Genomic DNA, 19,349 nt, shown 5'->3' with positions numbered 1-19,349 from the left:
GCTGGGGCTATATGGTCACTATAGCTATGGATATACTAGAGATGGTCAAGTGCGACGACCACAACTATTTGTAATTCATACACACTTTAATGATTCTGGAGTACAGAAAGACATATTTATCGTAGAATGTATAGATCACTGAAAAACCAGTAAGCCCACCACGAAGGAAAATTTTGCTTAATTCTAGAAACCCAACAAAAACTAATTATAAAATTGGAAGCACTTGAATTATAGTGTCCATACTGTAGGCACTACTATTTCATTTCTGTAAGCAAGAGATTTTTGTGTTTTTTTTTATCACGACTTCCCAGGAACGAACGAATTTTGTGGGAAGAGATATTAGTAAAAATAAATTAGTTAATTTTTTGTGTTTGAAGGATTAAGACGTGTTTTGAGGACGATTATAAAAAATTATATAATTATAAAAAAAGGACGAATGTTAAAAAGTGTGTTCATTTCATAATTTTTATAGGCAGTATTTTACGGCTAGCTCACAGTACTTCAGCGCTGTTATGGTTCCAATATTCGAAACATTCAAAAAATTGAACCCTATGTTTCACTAAAGTTAATTTAACTTTATGTTAGTTCGTGGAATTATTATGTTTGGAGAAAGTTGCATTTACTCTAATAATTTTTGGCATACACACCAAAAAATGTTTTTTATTTTCGGATCGGATTCAATCAGTATCAGTTTCAATTAAAACATTTCTACTATTAATTTTTGTTTCAATTAAAAAATTTGTTGAATCAATAAAATTTTTAATTGAATTTTTTTTACAACTCAATTAAGACTTTAATTGGAAAACTTTTCGTGAAATTTTTTTCTGTTTATGTTAGTTAAATGAAGTGAAAAATGGGACAAATTATACACAAATAAAGCATAAAGATTTACTAAATTTGTACTTCTCACAAAATAGTTCAGTATTTCATTGAATTTGTAAATAGTTCTACAAATACGCCCATCTTGAACTTCGTATGGAACTAAAGACATTCTGTTAAAGGAATTTATTATTAACAACCAACATTCTGATGAAAATTCTAAAAGCTTCTTACTTAGAGCATATTTTTTCATAAATCCTTAAAATGTTTACATTTAAATGACGTATATACGCAAAGTAACTGCATATATGCTCTTTCCAGTCGCATGTTCAAACACACGCACGAGTAGATTGGAGGAACCACAGACCACTTATAGATGCAACCAAGTTTCTCTCATCTTTTTTATAATTTTTTAGGTCTCCCAGGTTTCGAATCCATATTTACGCTACAAATTACTTACTTATTCACAATTTGACTCAATCAAAATGTTTAGATATCGACATATAATATGGTCAATACAACATACCAATGCAAAAAACTAAAGCCAAAATCATGGCTATCATATCTTCCCTCAGGGGTTTCTTCGATTTGCCATTATTTTTAACCCCTCAACTGGAATATTACAATGATGGTCTGTAAAATTTTAAATATAATTCAATATTTATCAAAAAATTAAACAATTCGGAAATAAATCAATACCTTCTTCTATGTATATCAGTTATGCTGATATCAAAATATGTGAAATCCCTTATAAATATATTTAAAGATGGTGTATTCTATTATCAACTTGGGTACGCTCAGAACTTTCATCGAACATATCAAAGTACATTGATTCAGTTATATTGATTTAACCTACATCTTTTTTTCTGTCTGTAAATAAAGAAACCATTGATTCTGGAAGATTTTAAGCAAATCGATGTAGTTTCTTTATTAAAAACCAGAGGAATGGGCAGGTACCCGACCCCATCCAAATATCAAAAATTTTAATTAAGCTGGAAAAACCTCGATAGTTTCTTTCCATATCCAAAAATTAGTAACCCTTTCTACACTATCTGCCTCTGGAACTAAGTAAATCTGATGAGTCAAATTTTCATAAAGTCAAGCTAGGAAGTGACCTCATCAAATATCAAACAATAGTGCTTTATTGCTTGACAATTTCAACAAATCGAGTAGAGACTCCAAACGCACAAGGAAGATATCCTTTTTCTGTTGTTTAAGAAAATTTCATATGGAAAAATTGGATTTAAAAGTTGTTAAAAAGTCTTTAGCGCTGTACGAATTTTAGTCAAAATTAATCATTTGAAAGACTTATGATCTCAATTTAACCAAACTTCTCCCATTTTTAGAAAATATTAACTATTTTAATTTTTAGTAAAATTGATAGTGCACAATTTGGATACAACCGTTTTTCTTATTTTTAGTTCACGTCATTAAAGTTAAGCAAAAAATTATTCAAATAAGGAGTATTTGCTGACATTGAGCAAAATTGAGCTAAAATCAACTAATCTTCACGACCTAACATAAAGTTCAGATGGCATTAGGGCCCCTTGTTTTGAGTGTACCCACATTTTGAACATTAACTTAAGTTTTCCGGTTTACTTGAAAATTGGAAAGAATCTGGTAGGTAGGAGCTAGAGTCACGAAAAACATCGGTATTTATTTTTTTATTTGGATAATGTAGGGTGCCTCAAACTTGTCTTACTTGTTTTAAAGAATTTAGCCCATCCATGTTTGGGTTTTCCACCAAAATAAAATTTTACTTTACTTTTCTACATTATTTTCATAAGATTCAAACCTTGCCTGGAATGGTCTTAAAGCATTGATTGTGTACAATTTCATATTTTGAAATTAATTGTTTCAAAATAGTAAACATACTACTTATCTTAGATATTAATATGGAATAAAAAAATTCTACATATGGCATATGGATGGACCTCACATACCTGAATGGGTTAAGTGAAAACCATCACTTCATCTTATATTGCTATGATGTTAGAGGAACTCCCATTGAAGGTGTATATTGCATTTTTTCTTCACTCGCAGTGAAATGCTTTGAATGTCAAATCACTGCTCTGCAACAAAATCAATTGTAGTTTTTGTTGGTGTTGTTTTTTTTTTTTTCTTATAAGTATTGAGTGTTGAGTGCTGAGTGTTTTAAATACAATTTTCTTTTTTGGGTCAGCCGACACTTAGTCAGACAGCCAAACCATCAACCAGTCAATCGGATGGTTAGTAAAACAAACGATATTCATGCACCGCACTTACCAATAAACCACCACAGAAACTATCAATGGCTGGCTGAATAACAACAAGAACCGCACAGAAGCATTTGCTGGTAGTTTAGAAACAACGAGGCAGTATCGTCAACAGCGCTGTTATGGACTAGCCATTGGGACACTGTACAATTTGTTTGCTTGGCTAAAACACTTGGAACGCTGCCCAAACCAAAACATTCGTGAGCTACACGGCTGCCATAGCTACTTGCGCACATGCGCAGTCGTTTTCTCTGCCCAATAACCGCCTTAGTCAGACTGGCAGTGTTTTTCGTGGGGTCTATGGATCGAATGTTGACGTTGGATTGTGAAGAATGCTTTCTCAGACTTGTTTTCTTTCTTTCTGTTTTTGGAGGAGAATTTGAATATATGGGAATATGGGTTCCTCCTCATCACAAGCCCATAGTAATGAATGGCTTGTTGGTTGTTTGTGGGTGACTGAGTGGCGATGACGGACTGACTACCAAGCGATAAGCTGGCTAGGGGTAATTTCGATGGTGGGCTGTGGTGATGTTGTTAAGTGAATGTTGTAGCCGCCGCAAACGCTGCTGCTGCTGGTTGCTGTCGTAAGGAAAGTAGGTCGCGTGCTGTTTCACTGTCTCACATATTCCGAATATCTTTCGGTGCTTCCTTATAATTCCGCTGCCATTCAATGTTTTGTTTGTATGTCCGTCCGTCTATCTGTCTGTCTTTATGTATGTCTATGGATCTGTGTTCAAGTAGATTTTACGATCGTTTAAGCCTCACCATTAAGCTACGACTTAAATGAAAAAAGAAAACAATGTCCATACCTTGAGTGCAACTTCATTTTTGGTACATTCATTGGTCTCAGTTTCCGTTTCCCTTCCTCCCGCATTGTCAGAGGAAATTATCGCTGTCGTCCATATTGTTTTTTATGTTTCGCATAGATGCTCGGTTTTATTTTCCACCCAAAGAGATGGACGCTATTTTTTATTTCAAATATCTTTTTTTTTGTGGGGGTTTTTGTTTTCTTACTGAAGATCATTGTTAAATCGAAACAATAGCTTAAGGGGCCGATACCGACCTAACTTCATTCTGTTTCCCTTTCACTTGATATTTTTTTTGCTTTGAATGTTAATTTGCTTTCCTGAGATTTATTGTGTATGTGTGCGTGTGTGTTTAACTTTCTGAATGAGATTTTGGGGGAATTCTTCCTCCTATGCCCTTCATCTATTTCTTCAACGAAGGCGTATAAATGTGGCCTTAATTGATGGTAATTAAATTGAAATTATATATTAGAAGTAATAATTTAATGGCTACATTGTTTAGTGAATTTCTATCAATAATCATTACAGGTTTTTTATAATTTAAAAAATAGTCTTAAAAAGTAGATCAATTTATTAATTACTACACTGAAAGAAGAGAAGAAGAGAGCAAAGTTTTCTTGTCTCTTTAAAAAATATTATTTAAAATATAATATATAATTTGTAAGAAATGGGATTTTCGTATTGGGTGCAGGTATTATTTATATGGGTATACTCCGAGTACATTACAAAAAGTGATTTTTTAAAAGCTATCAGAACATATTTCAAAAGAACACATAAAATTAAAAAAATGCATACATGCTTCAATATTGTCTTCTAATGCATCAATTGAAGTAGGCTTGTCTGTATAGACATGAGATTTAATATAGCCCCATAAAAATGATAAAAGCCGTTAAAAAGCACAATCTAGGCGGCCGGTCCCGAACGTTCAATTGGCCGAGTGCTGTCTCTTGCATTTTAGAAAAAAAATTGGATATCATATCTCTCACCAATCACAGTTACGAAATGCATCATCTTTGAAGAAGTACGATCCAATGATAGACCAAACTGTAGATGTTTCACATTGAAAGAAAACACGAAACGTGCATCAGCCGTTTAAACCATTGTTGCCAAAAAGTTAATAGCTAAGAAATCACCCTTTATAGATGTCAATAAAACGTAAACAGAAAAAAATATCACCAAAATATTTCCAATTAAAAAGTTGATTGAATTTGAACAATTTTTCGATTAATAAATTAATTGAGACTATTAACTTTTTAATCAAGATAAAAACATTAAGTTAATTAAGTCAACGATTAATTAATTTTGTAGTTAAACTCGGAAGACTAAGTCAGTTAAAAAATGAAACTTTTTAAATTTTTAATTAAAAAATTCTTCCCAACCACCAATTTTTTAACTAAAACACAAAGTCACTTAAGAAGGTAGTTGAAAATAGTTATGTTTTTAATTAAAATATTAATAGAGTTTTGCAATCAACACCAATTATATTTTTAATTGAATCAAGTAAAAAGTTAACTGAAATTTGGTAACGAATACAATTAAATTTTTAGTCAAGTATTTTTTTATGCCCAATTAAAAGCTGTGATTGATATTCAGTTTAAAAAAATTAATTGGATCCATTAATTTCGAGATTGAGTCTGAAAAAAAAATGTGTGTGTACCAGGGCGGTGGAGTCGAGTCAATTTTGCTTGACTCCGACTCCAGCATTTTTCATCAGCTCGACTCCGACTCCGGAGTCGACTCCGGGTAATATAACTAAATCTCATTTTAATACCACTAATTTGTAGTTCTATTGTGGGGGTACCGTAAGTGGATCGATATAAAGTATCGTATTTATTTATGTGTGCAAAAAAATGTCTTAATTTCACATTAGATGCCAATTAAAATCTATATTTAAAATTTAGGGCAATGTTTAATAAATAAAATAATGCTATAAATACTCATCATAATATGAGAAGATACCAACAGTATATGTATTTGTGGACCAAAATTATTGATACTATCTCAAATCCTTTAAATTTGTTGCGAGCTATATAAAGGTTCATATTCCCTTATGCATGAATTTGAATCTGAATCGATTTAGACAAAATTGTATATACTTCTACAAAATCTATGTACTTTAAATTTAAATCTAACGTTATGGGACATAACACAATTTTAACAAAAAATAAAAATGCAAGGAAAGTCTAAAGTCGGGCGGGCCGATTATAATATACTCTGCACAACTTTGTATTTAGATCTACATTTTGATAAAATCTCAAATCAGACTTCTACAAAATCTCGGGCAATATTTGGGAAATATTTATAACTGTTTAGAAAATTTCGCAAAAATGCATTTATGATTCATTCATTGAAAAATTTGAAAATTTGAGTCATTTCTACAAGTTTTCGACTTAGCAAATAAATTTTGAATAAAATTTTTATAGAAATAAAATTTGGCAAAAATTTTTATAGAAATAAAAGCTTGAAAAAATTATCAATAGAAATACAATTCAAAAAAAAATGTGTAGCAAACAAAATTTTGCAAAATTTTCTATAGAAATAAAATTTTGACTAAATTTTATGTAGAAAAAAATATTTCTATAGTAATAAAATTTCGAATACATTTTTTATAGCAGTGAGCATCAGTAAGAAAAAAAAATTTGAAAAAATTAGCTATGGAAATAAAATTTGACAATTTTTTCTTATAGAAATAAAATTTTGAAAAAAATATCAAATAAAAATACAATTTTAGAAAAATTTTTGTTTAGCAAATAAAATTCTGCAAAATATTCTACAGAAACAAAATTTTGACTAAATTTTCTATAGAAATAAAATTTTGACCAAATTTTCTAATAAAAAATCTATTACAATAAAATTTTGGCAAAATTTTCTATAGAAATAAAATTTTGACTTAAATTTTTATAGAAATAAAGTTATCAATAGAAATAAAATTTAAAAAAATTTATGTAACAAACAAACTTTTGCAAAATTTTCTATAGAAATAAAATTTTGCAAAATATTCTATAGAAACAAAATTTTGACTCAATTTTCTATAGAAATAAAATTTTGACCAAATTTTCTATAGAAAAAATATTTCTATAGTAATAAAATTTTGAATAAATTTTTTATATAAATAACATTTTGACAAAATTTTTTGTATAAATAAAATTTTGACAAAATTTGCTATAGAAATAAAATTTTGACAAAACTTTTTACAGAAATAATATTTTGACAAAATTTTCTATAAAAAACAACTTTGAAAAAATTTTCTGTCAATATTCCACATATGTATATGGCCTTAAAATAAAATTAAAAAAAAATAATTTTGGGCATTAAAATGGATCGATCCAGCCCATCTGCTAGTCTAACATTCTAGGAAACATCAAAAGATAGCCGTAATTGGAAGTTGATTTTCATTTACAATCATGCTGTACATTGATCGAATGAATAACGCAATGGAAACTAATTTGCGTAAAAACTTTCTTAGTTACAAAAATGTGAAGTGTTTTAAAAAATTTGGTTTAGCCGGAGTCGAGCAAAATTTTCACGACTCCGACTCCAGCAAAATCTTCAGACTCCGACTCAAAGACTCCGGCTCCACAGCCCTGGTGTGTACGTATAATTGCCAATAATATGTATGTCTCGTTCGTAGTAAAGCGAGTCTTCTCGGCAAGCTGCATTAGATTCTAATCCCTCAAAAGTCATAGAGTATTTGATATACACCAGAAGAAAATAAAGCAACTACAAAACCCATAAAAATACAACACATATCAATTATTTATTTTAATGGATTTTATTGGCAATTCCCTTGCACCACAATCCATTAAATCGATCCTAATGGATTTATGTCATTTATTGTCGACTTCTCTTCCAGAGTTATATGATAATAAATGATAAGGTACTCAAATTAACAACGGTGAAATTTTATATTCTATAGACTGTGGTTTATCGCGAAAATCCCTGTCCAGTAAAGCTATACAAATATCATAAATTGTGAAAACTTTGAAAGTCAGATTATAACGACACTGGACAATGGAGATGGCCATGTCATTAGTGCTTGGTTCTCTCTTTTTCTATCTCTCACCCTGATGGTGGATAATTCTGCAAAGCACCGACGGATAAGGAAAAACACAAAGACAAAATCAAAATAACTGAAATGATTTGTGGCGCTGGGTAGTTAGTATCGCATTTACACGCTAGCCCCACCAGCCGTATGCCGTTGACTGACCGCATTTCTAAGACCTGCCAGAGCGAGTCAAGCAAAAGCCCGGCTACTGAACCGACTCAACATCACTGTTGAAGCTAGAGGAGGAAGTCATTTAGAATTTATTACGTTAATTATATGAAATTACTACCACCACACCATGGTGCCTGGAGAAGAAAAGAGAAGTAAAGACATCAGCATGATTAGAGATAGTTCCAAAACTAAAAATACTACAACCGAAATAAATGTACAAAAAGAAAAGAGGGATACACGTATGTATCGTTGTAATCGACCAGCTCCATACATGAGATTCGGTCAACCAAATATAATTAAGCATATTTCTCTCTAATAAGCGGCCAGCTTCTCTACACCTGTGGCCTAGAAGTAAGAAAGCACACAGCTGATGCGACCCAAATATTTTTAGTAAAAAGGGAATTAGGAATTATTTAAAAAGAAAATCGAAAGAAAAAAAAACTTTCTTATGTCATGCTATATGAAATTCGAGATGAAAACTTCAACTAATAACAATTATTTTGTATTCTTATTTATAGATTTTAAATGTTAAAATACCTAATAAATTTCCTATAAGCCAAGGAACGATGAATGGGCTTTGAATTTATCTCAAAATCATCTAATCGATTTTGAAGCAAAAAGTAGTAAAAATTCAATAATATCAATACTTGAAAGAGTATAGTTGAGAAAGAAGTTGACTTTACCTGAGTTTTTATACCCTGCGCCACAAGGTGGAACAGGGTATTGTAACCCAGCAAAAAAAGCGTCGCCAAAAAAGTAATGAAAATGTTCTTTTTGGATCCGGAAGTGGTGCCAAATTGACGCAGAAGCGATGAATTTAACATGGGCTTGTAATAGGAAGGAAGTCCTCCATTTCAACAGCGGTTGCACTGAATTTGGATCACTTCTTTAGGTGTGATCCGAATTCAATGGTTTGGATGTAAATTAAAAAATTCTGTGATATTTTGTCTAATAAATAATTTTTAATTTTTTTAAATTACTAATGGATTCTAAAGCTTGTCAGAAACGTTTGACCTCAAATACTTTCAAAAATTCACAATTTTTTCAGATTGGATTTGGCATTTTTTTCGACCAAATTTAAATGATTTGTACCATTTTATGAATTCTTACTCTGTTTTTAACCTATTTGAAACAAAAAAGTTAAAATTATACATTAAAAGTATGAAAAAACCAAGTTATAAACAATTGAATTAAAAGAACTTCGTGGGTAGTTAAAATAAAGAACATCATTGCGAGTGCATCTTCTGGAAGTGCTTTTAAAGTTGTGCCTTTGGAAGAACTTCCAAATTTTTTTGCTGGGAAGTTAGTGCATATGTTTGCAACACACAGAAGGAGACGAGATAGACACATGGTGTCTTTGGCAATAATGCTCAGGGTGGGTCCCTGAGTCGATCTAGCCATGTCCGTCTGTCCGTCCGTCCGTCTGTCTGTGAACACATTTTTGTGATCAAAGTCTAGGTCGCAGTTTAAGTCAAATCGCCTTCAAATTTGACAGAAGTTCCTCTTTTGGATCAGAATAGAACCCTATTGATTTTTGAAGAAATCGGTTCAGATTTAGATATAGCTCCCATATATATCTTTCGCCCGATATGCACTTATATGGCCCCAGGAGCCGGAGTTTTACCCTAATTTGCTTGAAATTTTGCACCAGGAGAACAATAAGTACCATAGTCAGGTGCGCCAAATTTGATTGAAATCGGTTCAGAGTGAGATATAGCTCTCATATATATCTTTCGCCTGAAGTAGACTTATATGGCCCCAGAAGCCAGAGTTTTAGCCCAATTTGGTTGAAATTATGCACCAGGAGTACAATTAGTAGTGTAGTCAAGTGTGCTAAATTTTATTGAAATCGGTTCAGATTTAGATATAGCTCCCATATATCTTTCGCCCGATTTTCCGTCATATGACCACAGAGGTCAAAATTGTACTCCGATTTACGTGAAATTTTGCACAGGGAATTTTGGGCAAAAATGGCCAAATACTCACATTTTCCTAATAAAATCGCCACTACTAAGTCGAAAACTTGTAAAAGTGACTCAAATTTTTCTTTATTTCTAATACATATCTATCGACCGATAAATCATAAATACTCTTTTGCGAAGTTGACTCAAAATTGGTTTAGATTAAAATGTTTCCCATATTTTGTTACTAACATAGTGTACCATCCCAGGGCATTACCCGACTTAAATTTTAACTCCCATATTCATAAAAGTTAACGTACACTTTAAACCTACTATTACAATACAAATTCATTCGATAAACTGTCAGTAAATTATTATGAATATGGGTATAAGTCTATAGATTATAATAAAGTTTGTTCAGATGGAGTCAGATTAAAATGTATCCATTTGGGACAAAAACCTTTATATATAGCACCCAACACATTTGACGGCTTTGATATAGTATCGAAAATGTGGATTTACAAAGTGGTACAGGGTATAATATAGTCGGCCCCGCCCGAATTTAGCCTTTCCTTACTTGTTTCTTCTAAATTAGTACACTAAATTTAAATAATTTTCATTCAATAATTTTGAAAAAGTTAACTCCTGAAAAGACAGCGCATATCTTAGATGGAGTGTGTCTACAACAACGGGCGTTGTAGACACATTGTTAGCCACATCCGATTATTGCAGATGGTACACCTCGCTCTTATCAATGACAACTGCCCCATTCAAAGTTGAGTTCAACAATTACGGGATCATCTTCTACAAATATCAAGAGTGAGATTTAGTCACGAAAATAATCTGTGAACGAATAAAATTGTTGGGAAATCATGGTTGGCCAAAATAAAATCACGCTTACCAGACGCTGAGACTATGGTTCTCAGGATAATATTTGAAGAGAAAAATAATAAGTTTTTTTTTTGTGGCGTCCATGTAACATTCTCATCACAAATATTTTGACAAAATAGTTTAAGATGAAATAGCCATCGTTTGCTAAAAGGACGCCATTTATAAAAAAAATATTTATTAGATATTTTCTTTTTTGTATTTATTATTTCGGGCATGCAAATATACAAAAATGGTTTGTTCACGAAAAACAGATCATGATACTGCAACCATGTAATAGTGTCATGCCTTTTTCAGTTTTCCCAAGTCTCTAATTTTTAATTTCTTTTTCTTTACAGTTCAATCGGGAAGAAATATACGGCATTTGCCTTGTATAGTGAGAAAATCTGGCAGATCCGGTGTATGCATGTTTGCCATTGATTGTATCAAACAGAATGGAACGCATTTGGGAACTTGTATAGACCGCTTCTACTTTGGATCATGTTGTGATATAAAAGTAAGTCCTATATTCAAATTTTACATTACACAATTGAAATATAACTATCGTTCTAACATGTAGTTTTCGTACTATTTTCCGGCACGAAATTTTAGAAAAATGAAATTCCCCTTTCTTTAAGAGGAAATATATCCAAACTTAGCACAATCTCTTATATTTTCTTTATCAATTTTTTATATATATAAACTTTGTTTGGCTAAGTTTAGTTATTAAAGAAACAATTATGTTCTCCTTGATAATTGAAAATTGATAGCAGGTCAAAATTAGTTGTAGTTTACTGGTTTTTCGAGTTTTATTTTTAAATAAGTTTCAACAAATTTTTCATTTACTTGATTAGATCAGCATTCCAAAATTTTAGCTAATTCATCTCATTTTTATTTAGGATGAAAGCTCTCTTTTTACTCCTGAAATTGGCGATAACAGCATAGACCAAAATACCATTTCACATCATTTCACACCCGAAGTCACAACAATGCCCACCAGTGCCCTATTCAAACTTACTACTTTAGGGCCACATTTGGGTAGTAATACAACTTTGGAGCATAAAACGGACACAATACATTCGTCGAATAGTGCAACACCGGGATTGGCATCATCCACACTACAACAAAACACACGACGCCCGATTACGCACCAGCCTGAAACTACCTTAACGTCTACATCAAGAACGCCCACAACGACAACTACTACTACAACCGTAAGACCACCACCATCGACAACACGTAAACAGTCCCATTTTGTGATAAGGACAACTGCTAAACCTACAAAAGGAACCTCAGGATCGAAACCTTCGCATAATACAACGACAAAGAAGAAGAAAATTACCACTAGCACCACCACTACCACAACAACTACAACAACACCAAGACCAATTCTCACCACCAACTCACCCAACAAAGTGATTCCAGACGAATTAATTTATGAAATGACCACTCCACCGACAAAGTTATTCACTTTCCAGACGGTAGAAACCACAGTGGCAACACCCACTGAACCTACAAAACTTATGGACTTCATAACTACGGAACGTGTACAACAAAAACCTACAAAATCTCCCACATTACCTACAGTAGTTACTATGACAGCCACAAATGCTACTCCAGGACCCTTAACAACACATAGGCCCACAACGAAACCAAAGCCTCAACCCAGCCGAAAACCGATCACCACCAAAAAACCTAACCAAAATAAAAGGACGACCATGAAACCCCTAACTACAATTACTGAACAAGTGAAACATCAAAGTCAGAACTCCACATTAGCAAGTACATCGTCCACCTCAACCACAGCTTCAGTTGCACCAATCGCTAATGCAACAATAACCAAATATCCTGGAGGCTACAGGCCAAAGCCAAAACCTACGGCATCGGTGACTAAAGTACCAAAGCCTACGATGACATCAATAAAACCGAAACCTACTGTGGCAACTCTCGAGGCAAATAGCACAACAGAATCAAGTAAACGCCATCAAACTACAACATCGACTTCGACCACTACCACCACCACCAGAAAACCAACAACGACCTCTTCAAAACCTACTACAAGTAAAAATGAGAGTAAACCTGTATCCACCACCTTAAAGCCTGGCCTAGTGACCTGGACCAACATAGATGCCGAACCAGAGGGACCTAATAAAGCATCCGATTGGATTCCAGTAACGACCTCACATCCTTTAATAAGTAATAAAACTGAAGGTGAGTTAAATTGTCCAAACAAATCTTACTCCGAAACGAAATTTTTAGACCAAAAAGCTGCTTATTTGCTCTTAAAACTATTTCTTAAGTGTACCCATCAACAAGTCTGAAAAATTTCGTTTCAGATAAAGTAAATTTGTTTGTGTATATCTCTAAACATTTCCCTTTCAACAAAATTCCCCTCAGGTCCCACAAATATAAATGAACCTGGTGAATATGAAGAAATTGGAGTTTCCGTATCCACTAGTATAAGTGCTGTGGTGAATAATAATACCATTTTTATTTCACCACCACAAAAGCCTATAATTTTCCAAACAATGACCACAACGACGGAAAGGCCTACTACAACAACTACAAGAACTACCGCAGCTAAGCCTGCAACCACCACCACCGCAACAACAACAACAACCTCAACGACAACATCAAAACCAATTACAAAGCCGACCACAACAACCCGTAGACCCACACCAACGACAACGACGTCATCGACGAGTACTACAGCAGCGCCAACTACAACCAAAATTACTTCAACAACGCCCTATCCTGAGCAACAAACAACACCTACAACATATCATCCTACAACAAGCACTCAATCGAGCTCTTCCACTTTAACTACTATATCTGCAGATACTGAAACTCATTCAAGTTCACCCTCAACTGCTTCAGAATCTTCCACCACAGATATACCAACTATGGAAATGTTCACCACAGAGGGTCCTAGCGTAAATACGACCACACCCGTAAACAGTTTGGAAGGTGTGGATTACAGACAAGGTAACAATATTGGAGAATTCTTTATCGCAGATATTTTAGTGAATTTTTTTCTTACAGTATGCGGCCGTAGAATGTTCCCTGAACCTCGTATTGTAGGAGGTTCAAATGCTGCTTTTGGCCGATGGCCTTGGCAAATATCTCTAAGACAGTGGCGAACATCTACCTATCTGCATAAATGTGGAGCGGCATTACTAAACGAAAATTGGGCTATAACAGCAGCGCATTGTGTTGACAAGTGAGTATAAATATTACCAACTAAGTAATTAAGATCTGTCATGTAATGTTGGTCATAAGGCCCACAAAGCACTTATGTGCTTTTAAATATATGTGCCTGAAAGTATGCTATGATTTACTAACATCTACAAAGTTAGTGTGTCACACTACAGTAAGTGTTATTCAAACTGGTACTCTGTAATCTCTACTATCCAATATTATTCATCGGCATTATTCCTATTGCCCTCGATGTGGCCTAGTACAACTGTCAATAGCAATTGATCGATTGATAGATCAATTAATGATTGATTTTTCTGTTTAGTAAATAAATTGGTGATAAATTGTCCGGGGATAACAACTAGCCCATAAAAAATGAATTAATGTATGAGAATGTTATTATGTCAAGCGTCTACAAAAAATTTAAAAAAAATACAAAATTCTTAGAAAATGTACTCAAAACCCCAGAGAAAGTTGTAAAGTTAACAATAGAGCAAATAACAACGATGTAATTTTTAAGAACTAGGAGAATACACAGACGGTAATAGGAATAGATAAAGAGAAGGGTAAAATTAGGTAGTTGAGTTTTTAATCCATATGGTGCAACAATTGACCCTGATATACCAGAATAAAATGTACCAAATATAATCTTTCGATAAAAAAATAAGTTCGTAAACACCTCACTATTCCAAGTGGAATTTTTTTTTTGGAAGAGAGGAAAACAACCAATCAGTGCCCTGGTTTAGCTATCAAGAAGAGTTTTCTTTTCTGAGGAACGAAATTTTTGACAAAGAAAGTTTTCTTCTGACGCTAACAAGTTTTCTTTAACATTACTTACGGAAAAGGAAAAATCTAGAATGAATGGATGGTTTCAAGGGTAAAAAGTGAAATGTCTTCATTTAATAGGTATTTCAGATGAATGTGTTAACACAATAGTTTACTTCTCTGAGCCAAATATACCAAGCTATCACTGCCACCTAAATTGTCCTTGGTCAAATGTACGAAAATAATTTCTCTCTCTCTGCTTTTATTTCAGTGTCCCGCCATCCGATCTTCTCTTACGTTTGGGAGAATATGATCTAGCTGAAGAAGAGGAGCCCTATGGGTACCAGGAAAGACGTGTACAAATAGTTGCCTCGCATCCACAATTCGATCCGAGAACCTTTGAATATGATTTAGCTCTATTGAGGTTAGTTTTTTGATTAGTAAATAATTCATTTTACGTTTGTGTTAAACCCTGTTTTCCTTTTGTTCTATGCTTGAAGATTCTATGAACCTGTGGCATTCCAACCAAACATTATACCCGTTTGCGTACCCGAAAACGATGAAAATTTCATTGGACAAACAGCGTTTGTAACAGGATGGGGTCGTCTCTATGAGGATGGTCCGCTTCCAAGTGTCTTGCAAGAAGTAGCAGTTCCTGTGATCAATAATACCATTTGTGAATCTATGTACAGATCAGCGGGTTATATTGAACACATACCACACATATTTATCTGTGCTGGCTGGAAGAAAGGAGGTTATGATTCATGTGAAGGTAAGTTAATAAAAATCTTTAATTAAGTCTATGTCTAAGAGTTGTAAGATCACATGGTTCGGATTGTAGAATCAATTCCCTATAATAGATTTCATGATGCCATAATAGGGCAAAAGATTTCGCAGACGTAAGAAAATCCTTCAAATCTCGAACTGAAGAAACCGCATTGTATTGTTCGTAGTGTTGTAAAAAGTACCTAATACATATTTATAGTATGGTGATTGCAAACCACCACTCAAATAAATAGGACACTATCGTTTAGACTGTTAATTTCAAGGCCGGTCGGATATTATAGGAATTAAAAAGGAGGAAGGTTTTGACTTTAAAGATCGACGTTATTGAAGTTGAAATTGTCTAGAATATGTGATTGCCTGATAAGAAGCCAACATCTTAACGGAATCAAATATGCTTTGCTCAGTTGATAATAAGAACTCTGAGTTGGATGGTGAAAAAATTGAGCAGTTTTGAAATTGACAACGTAAAAGTTAACGACTAACCCAACATGTCTTAAAAGTTTTCTAACAAAGCTCTCGTTTACAACAAACTTACGAGCACAGTAATCCCTCGATTTACGTCGTGATTGGTTCCGGAGTTTGACGACGTTAATCGAAACGACGTAAACCGAACTAAAAATTTTTCATACATATAACCAAAAAAAATAATAGTTCATTGTTCAAAAATATCAGGGTTTAAAAATTTAGTTCATAAAAAATGAAAAACCGTTACGTTGTATACATATAAAAAATCACCATTTCGACAATTGCGTTATATATGCAATATCAATGACAATTTGAAGAATTTTCGGTAAGAATTTTAGAAATAAATGTTTCGATGTCATCATCGTTGGTACTTATGTCACTTATGGAAGGCGTTTCTGATAAAGTTGGCAAAAAAATTGACGACGTAAATCGATGTTAGATGGAACAAAAAGTTTGACGACGTAAATCGAAACAGCGTAAACCGAGGCGACGTAAATCGAGGGATTGCTGTATTTTATACCAGATGTAATGCTAAAACTTGAAAGATGTAGGCTTTTAAATAGGGTCAAGACAAAGGCTATACCATAAACACATGCACAATCCGCCGAATCTAAATTGAATAGATTTAAGCATTCCAATCTCTAGCCATTCGCCCTAGGTGGGTAGATGCAGGTGGCCTGAAGTTTTTAAGCTGAATACTTTGCACACCTTGGTAGGCCCCAAGATCTGATCACTATAAAAGTTACAATCGAAGAATTCTGGCATAGTCAATTTTTCAACAATGGACACTCATATGCTATGAAAGCAAGAGCCTTTCCAGCTTCGAAAATATGCAAAGGAAAAGCGAAAACTACATTGGAGTCAATCGATGTCTGGGGGATTGACATTTTGGATAATCCAGCCTCCTCACTAGAAATTGGCTATGAGATCCGGTGCTATACTATGAAAGCGTGAATCTCGCCAGCCTAGAAATTATGCAAAGATAAGACGAAAACTACATTGGAGTCAATCGATCTTTGGTTGAATGATATTCTTCATGATTCAACCCAAAATTGGACCGATGTGTGGACCGAGACGGCCTACAGTGTTTTATGCTGAACATTTTTACCACATCGGTAGATGCCATACAAACAGTTATGTTTTTATTTCCAAACGAAAATCTATAGTAGCGATCAGATGAAGGTTTTAATGTCATAGCAAAACAATGGATTTAATTCAACATTAGTAATCAAATACTTTATTATCTTTCAGGTGACTCCGGTGGTCCCATGGTCTTACAACGGGAATCAGACAAGCGTTTCCAACTTGGCGGGGTCATATCTTGGGGCATTGGCTGTGCCGAAGCTAACCAGCCTGGAGTTTACACTCGAATTTCCGAGTTCAGAGACTGGATAAATCAAATTTTACAATTTTAGACCTAATCAGCACAATGTCTGTAGTAAATAATCACTTGTATTTATATGTATGTGTTAGTTAGTAACTATCTGTATTTGTATTGTAAATCATCGATTTAATGTATTAGTTAGTTAGATAGTATTTACTATTATTTAATGTTTTAATTTTCGTTGTAGTTTATCTATTATTAATCTAATTTATTTTATTTTATTTTTTTTTTTTTAATTGTTTAACCCAGATTAACATGGGTAACATTAGTTTCGTTATTATCTAGAAGTGATTATTTTGATGTGATTTGATATTCAATTGCATGATGGCGATAATGTTTGCAAAATGACAACAATGACAAATATAAATAATAAAATCCAATGCAAATCATCTTGTTCCTAGGTTATATATAAATGATTTGCTCCACACAGTATTCAGAGGATTACAACATTAGATATACCGCTTGTGATATAACCTTGGTAACGACTGATTTCATTGGAATTTTTCTTTTTTGTTAGTCTAAATCAAAGTTTTTTTTGTTATAATTTCACTTAAGATTATTCCAAGAAAGGAAAATGTACAAAACTCTTAGGCAACGTATTGGTTTCGATATCGCTAGAAGTAAAATTCAGTAATTGGGACAAAAATGGGGTTATTCAAGGCATTTAGTATTAATACGACTCGAAGCTAATATGAGATTAAATTTCAGTATACAAGTTCAGTTTCAAAGATTAAACAACAATTACATTTGTAATTATAATCGAGTTTTTTTCTAAAATTTGTCAACAACTTTAGATTATAGGAGTCATATAATTAATATCTGCATCTTTCTATTATAATCCAGAGAAAAGCAATATCGTTGAACAAAATGAGCAACATTTATATACTCTAAAAAAAACTCATTGAAAAGTTTATCAACTTTTGGTCAAGTAAAATAAATTTATTGCTAAGCAAAACTCTCAATATTTCGAGGACATCAAATCTTCGTGCTCAAGACATAGCTCTTCAGAGCAGTAGCTTCACAACCTTGAAATATTCACAAGTATCACCAGCATTGCAGAGGGATTTAAGGTAGTTAAACGCGCAATCCTCTGATTGCGCGTACCACGGTGGTTGCCAGTACCACGATACTTGCCAGTATACCATGGTACCGCCGTGGTTACCAGCATTTCTAAGGAATTTAACAGTTGTAGAAAAAATAGTTTTCTTTATTATTAGAGTTGAGGATTGAAATCGCACACTCAGTACTCTTTTGGTTTCAAAGTTTAGTTTAAGTTATAAATTGAATGTGACCAAAACGCAGTGTTCAGGCAACAATCTGAATCTGGCAAATTACTATGGCATCAGCTGTATTGGACTAAATAATTATCGGTTTAAAAAATGTTTTAATTAAAAACACTTTTTGAATTGAATTATCCGTTATAATACTAGATTTTTTTTACATGAATACCTTTATTAATATATCGCAAAAAGGGAATAAAAATGCGTTTATTGAGATCTGCATACTAATTTTATTTTTTTTTTATCCTAAAAGTTAAAAAAATGGATCTTTGGTTGGAAATCAATACCAAAATCCGTAAGAAATGGTCAAATTCTACGGATCCAAGCAAACTTTGGATCCTTGGTTCGGAATCAATACCAAAATTCTTAAGAAAAGGTCAAAATCTTCAGATCCAAGTAAACTTAAAAAGTTTATGTTAATGAAAGTTATGAATAGAATACTGACATCCCATAATTTTTCCCTCTTGAGTACTCGTGGGATATCTAATGATTTGGTATGTTTGTTATGGACATTCTTAGCTAACAAGTCTATTGTAATACCACCGCTTGGTCTATTCAGAATATACTAAGAAATACATATTAAGAGAAGGCGAACTTATCAAAACTTTGA

At 33.2% G+C, this 19,349-nt stretch overlaps 1 protein-coding gene across 1 annotated transcript in view; it reads left to right on the top strand.

The window, feature by feature from the left end:
* Window positions 1–19,349, top strand: part of LOC142240175 (serine protease filzig-like) — a 92,581-nt gene that overhangs the window by 21,941 nt on the left and 51,291 nt on the right. The window contains exons 3-9 of the mRNA XM_075311876.1: window positions 11,224–11,381; window positions 11,764–13,075; window positions 13,262–13,849; window positions 13,907–14,084; window positions 15,096–15,248; window positions 15,325–15,596; window positions 17,327–17,487. Of these exons, the coding sequence (XP_075167991.1) occupies window positions 11,224–11,381; window positions 11,764–13,075; window positions 13,262–13,849; window positions 13,907–14,084; window positions 15,096–15,248; window positions 15,325–15,596; window positions 17,327–17,487 (2,822 nt within the window). The remainder of the gene's footprint in view (window positions 1–11,223; window positions 11,382–11,763; window positions 13,076–13,261; window positions 13,850–13,906; window positions 14,085–15,095; window positions 15,249–15,324; window positions 15,597–17,326; window positions 17,488–19,349) is intronic.

Source organism: Haematobia irritans, chromosome 5 (assembly GCF_050003625.1).
Source record: "Haematobia irritans isolate KBUSLIRL chromosome 5, ASM5000362v1, whole genome shotgun sequence".
Lineage (NCBI taxonomy): Eukaryota > Metazoa > Arthropoda > Insecta > Diptera > Muscidae > Haematobia > Haematobia irritans.
Note: the sequence above shows the minus strand (reverse complement) of the source record. Positions and strands in the feature narration are given on the sequence as shown.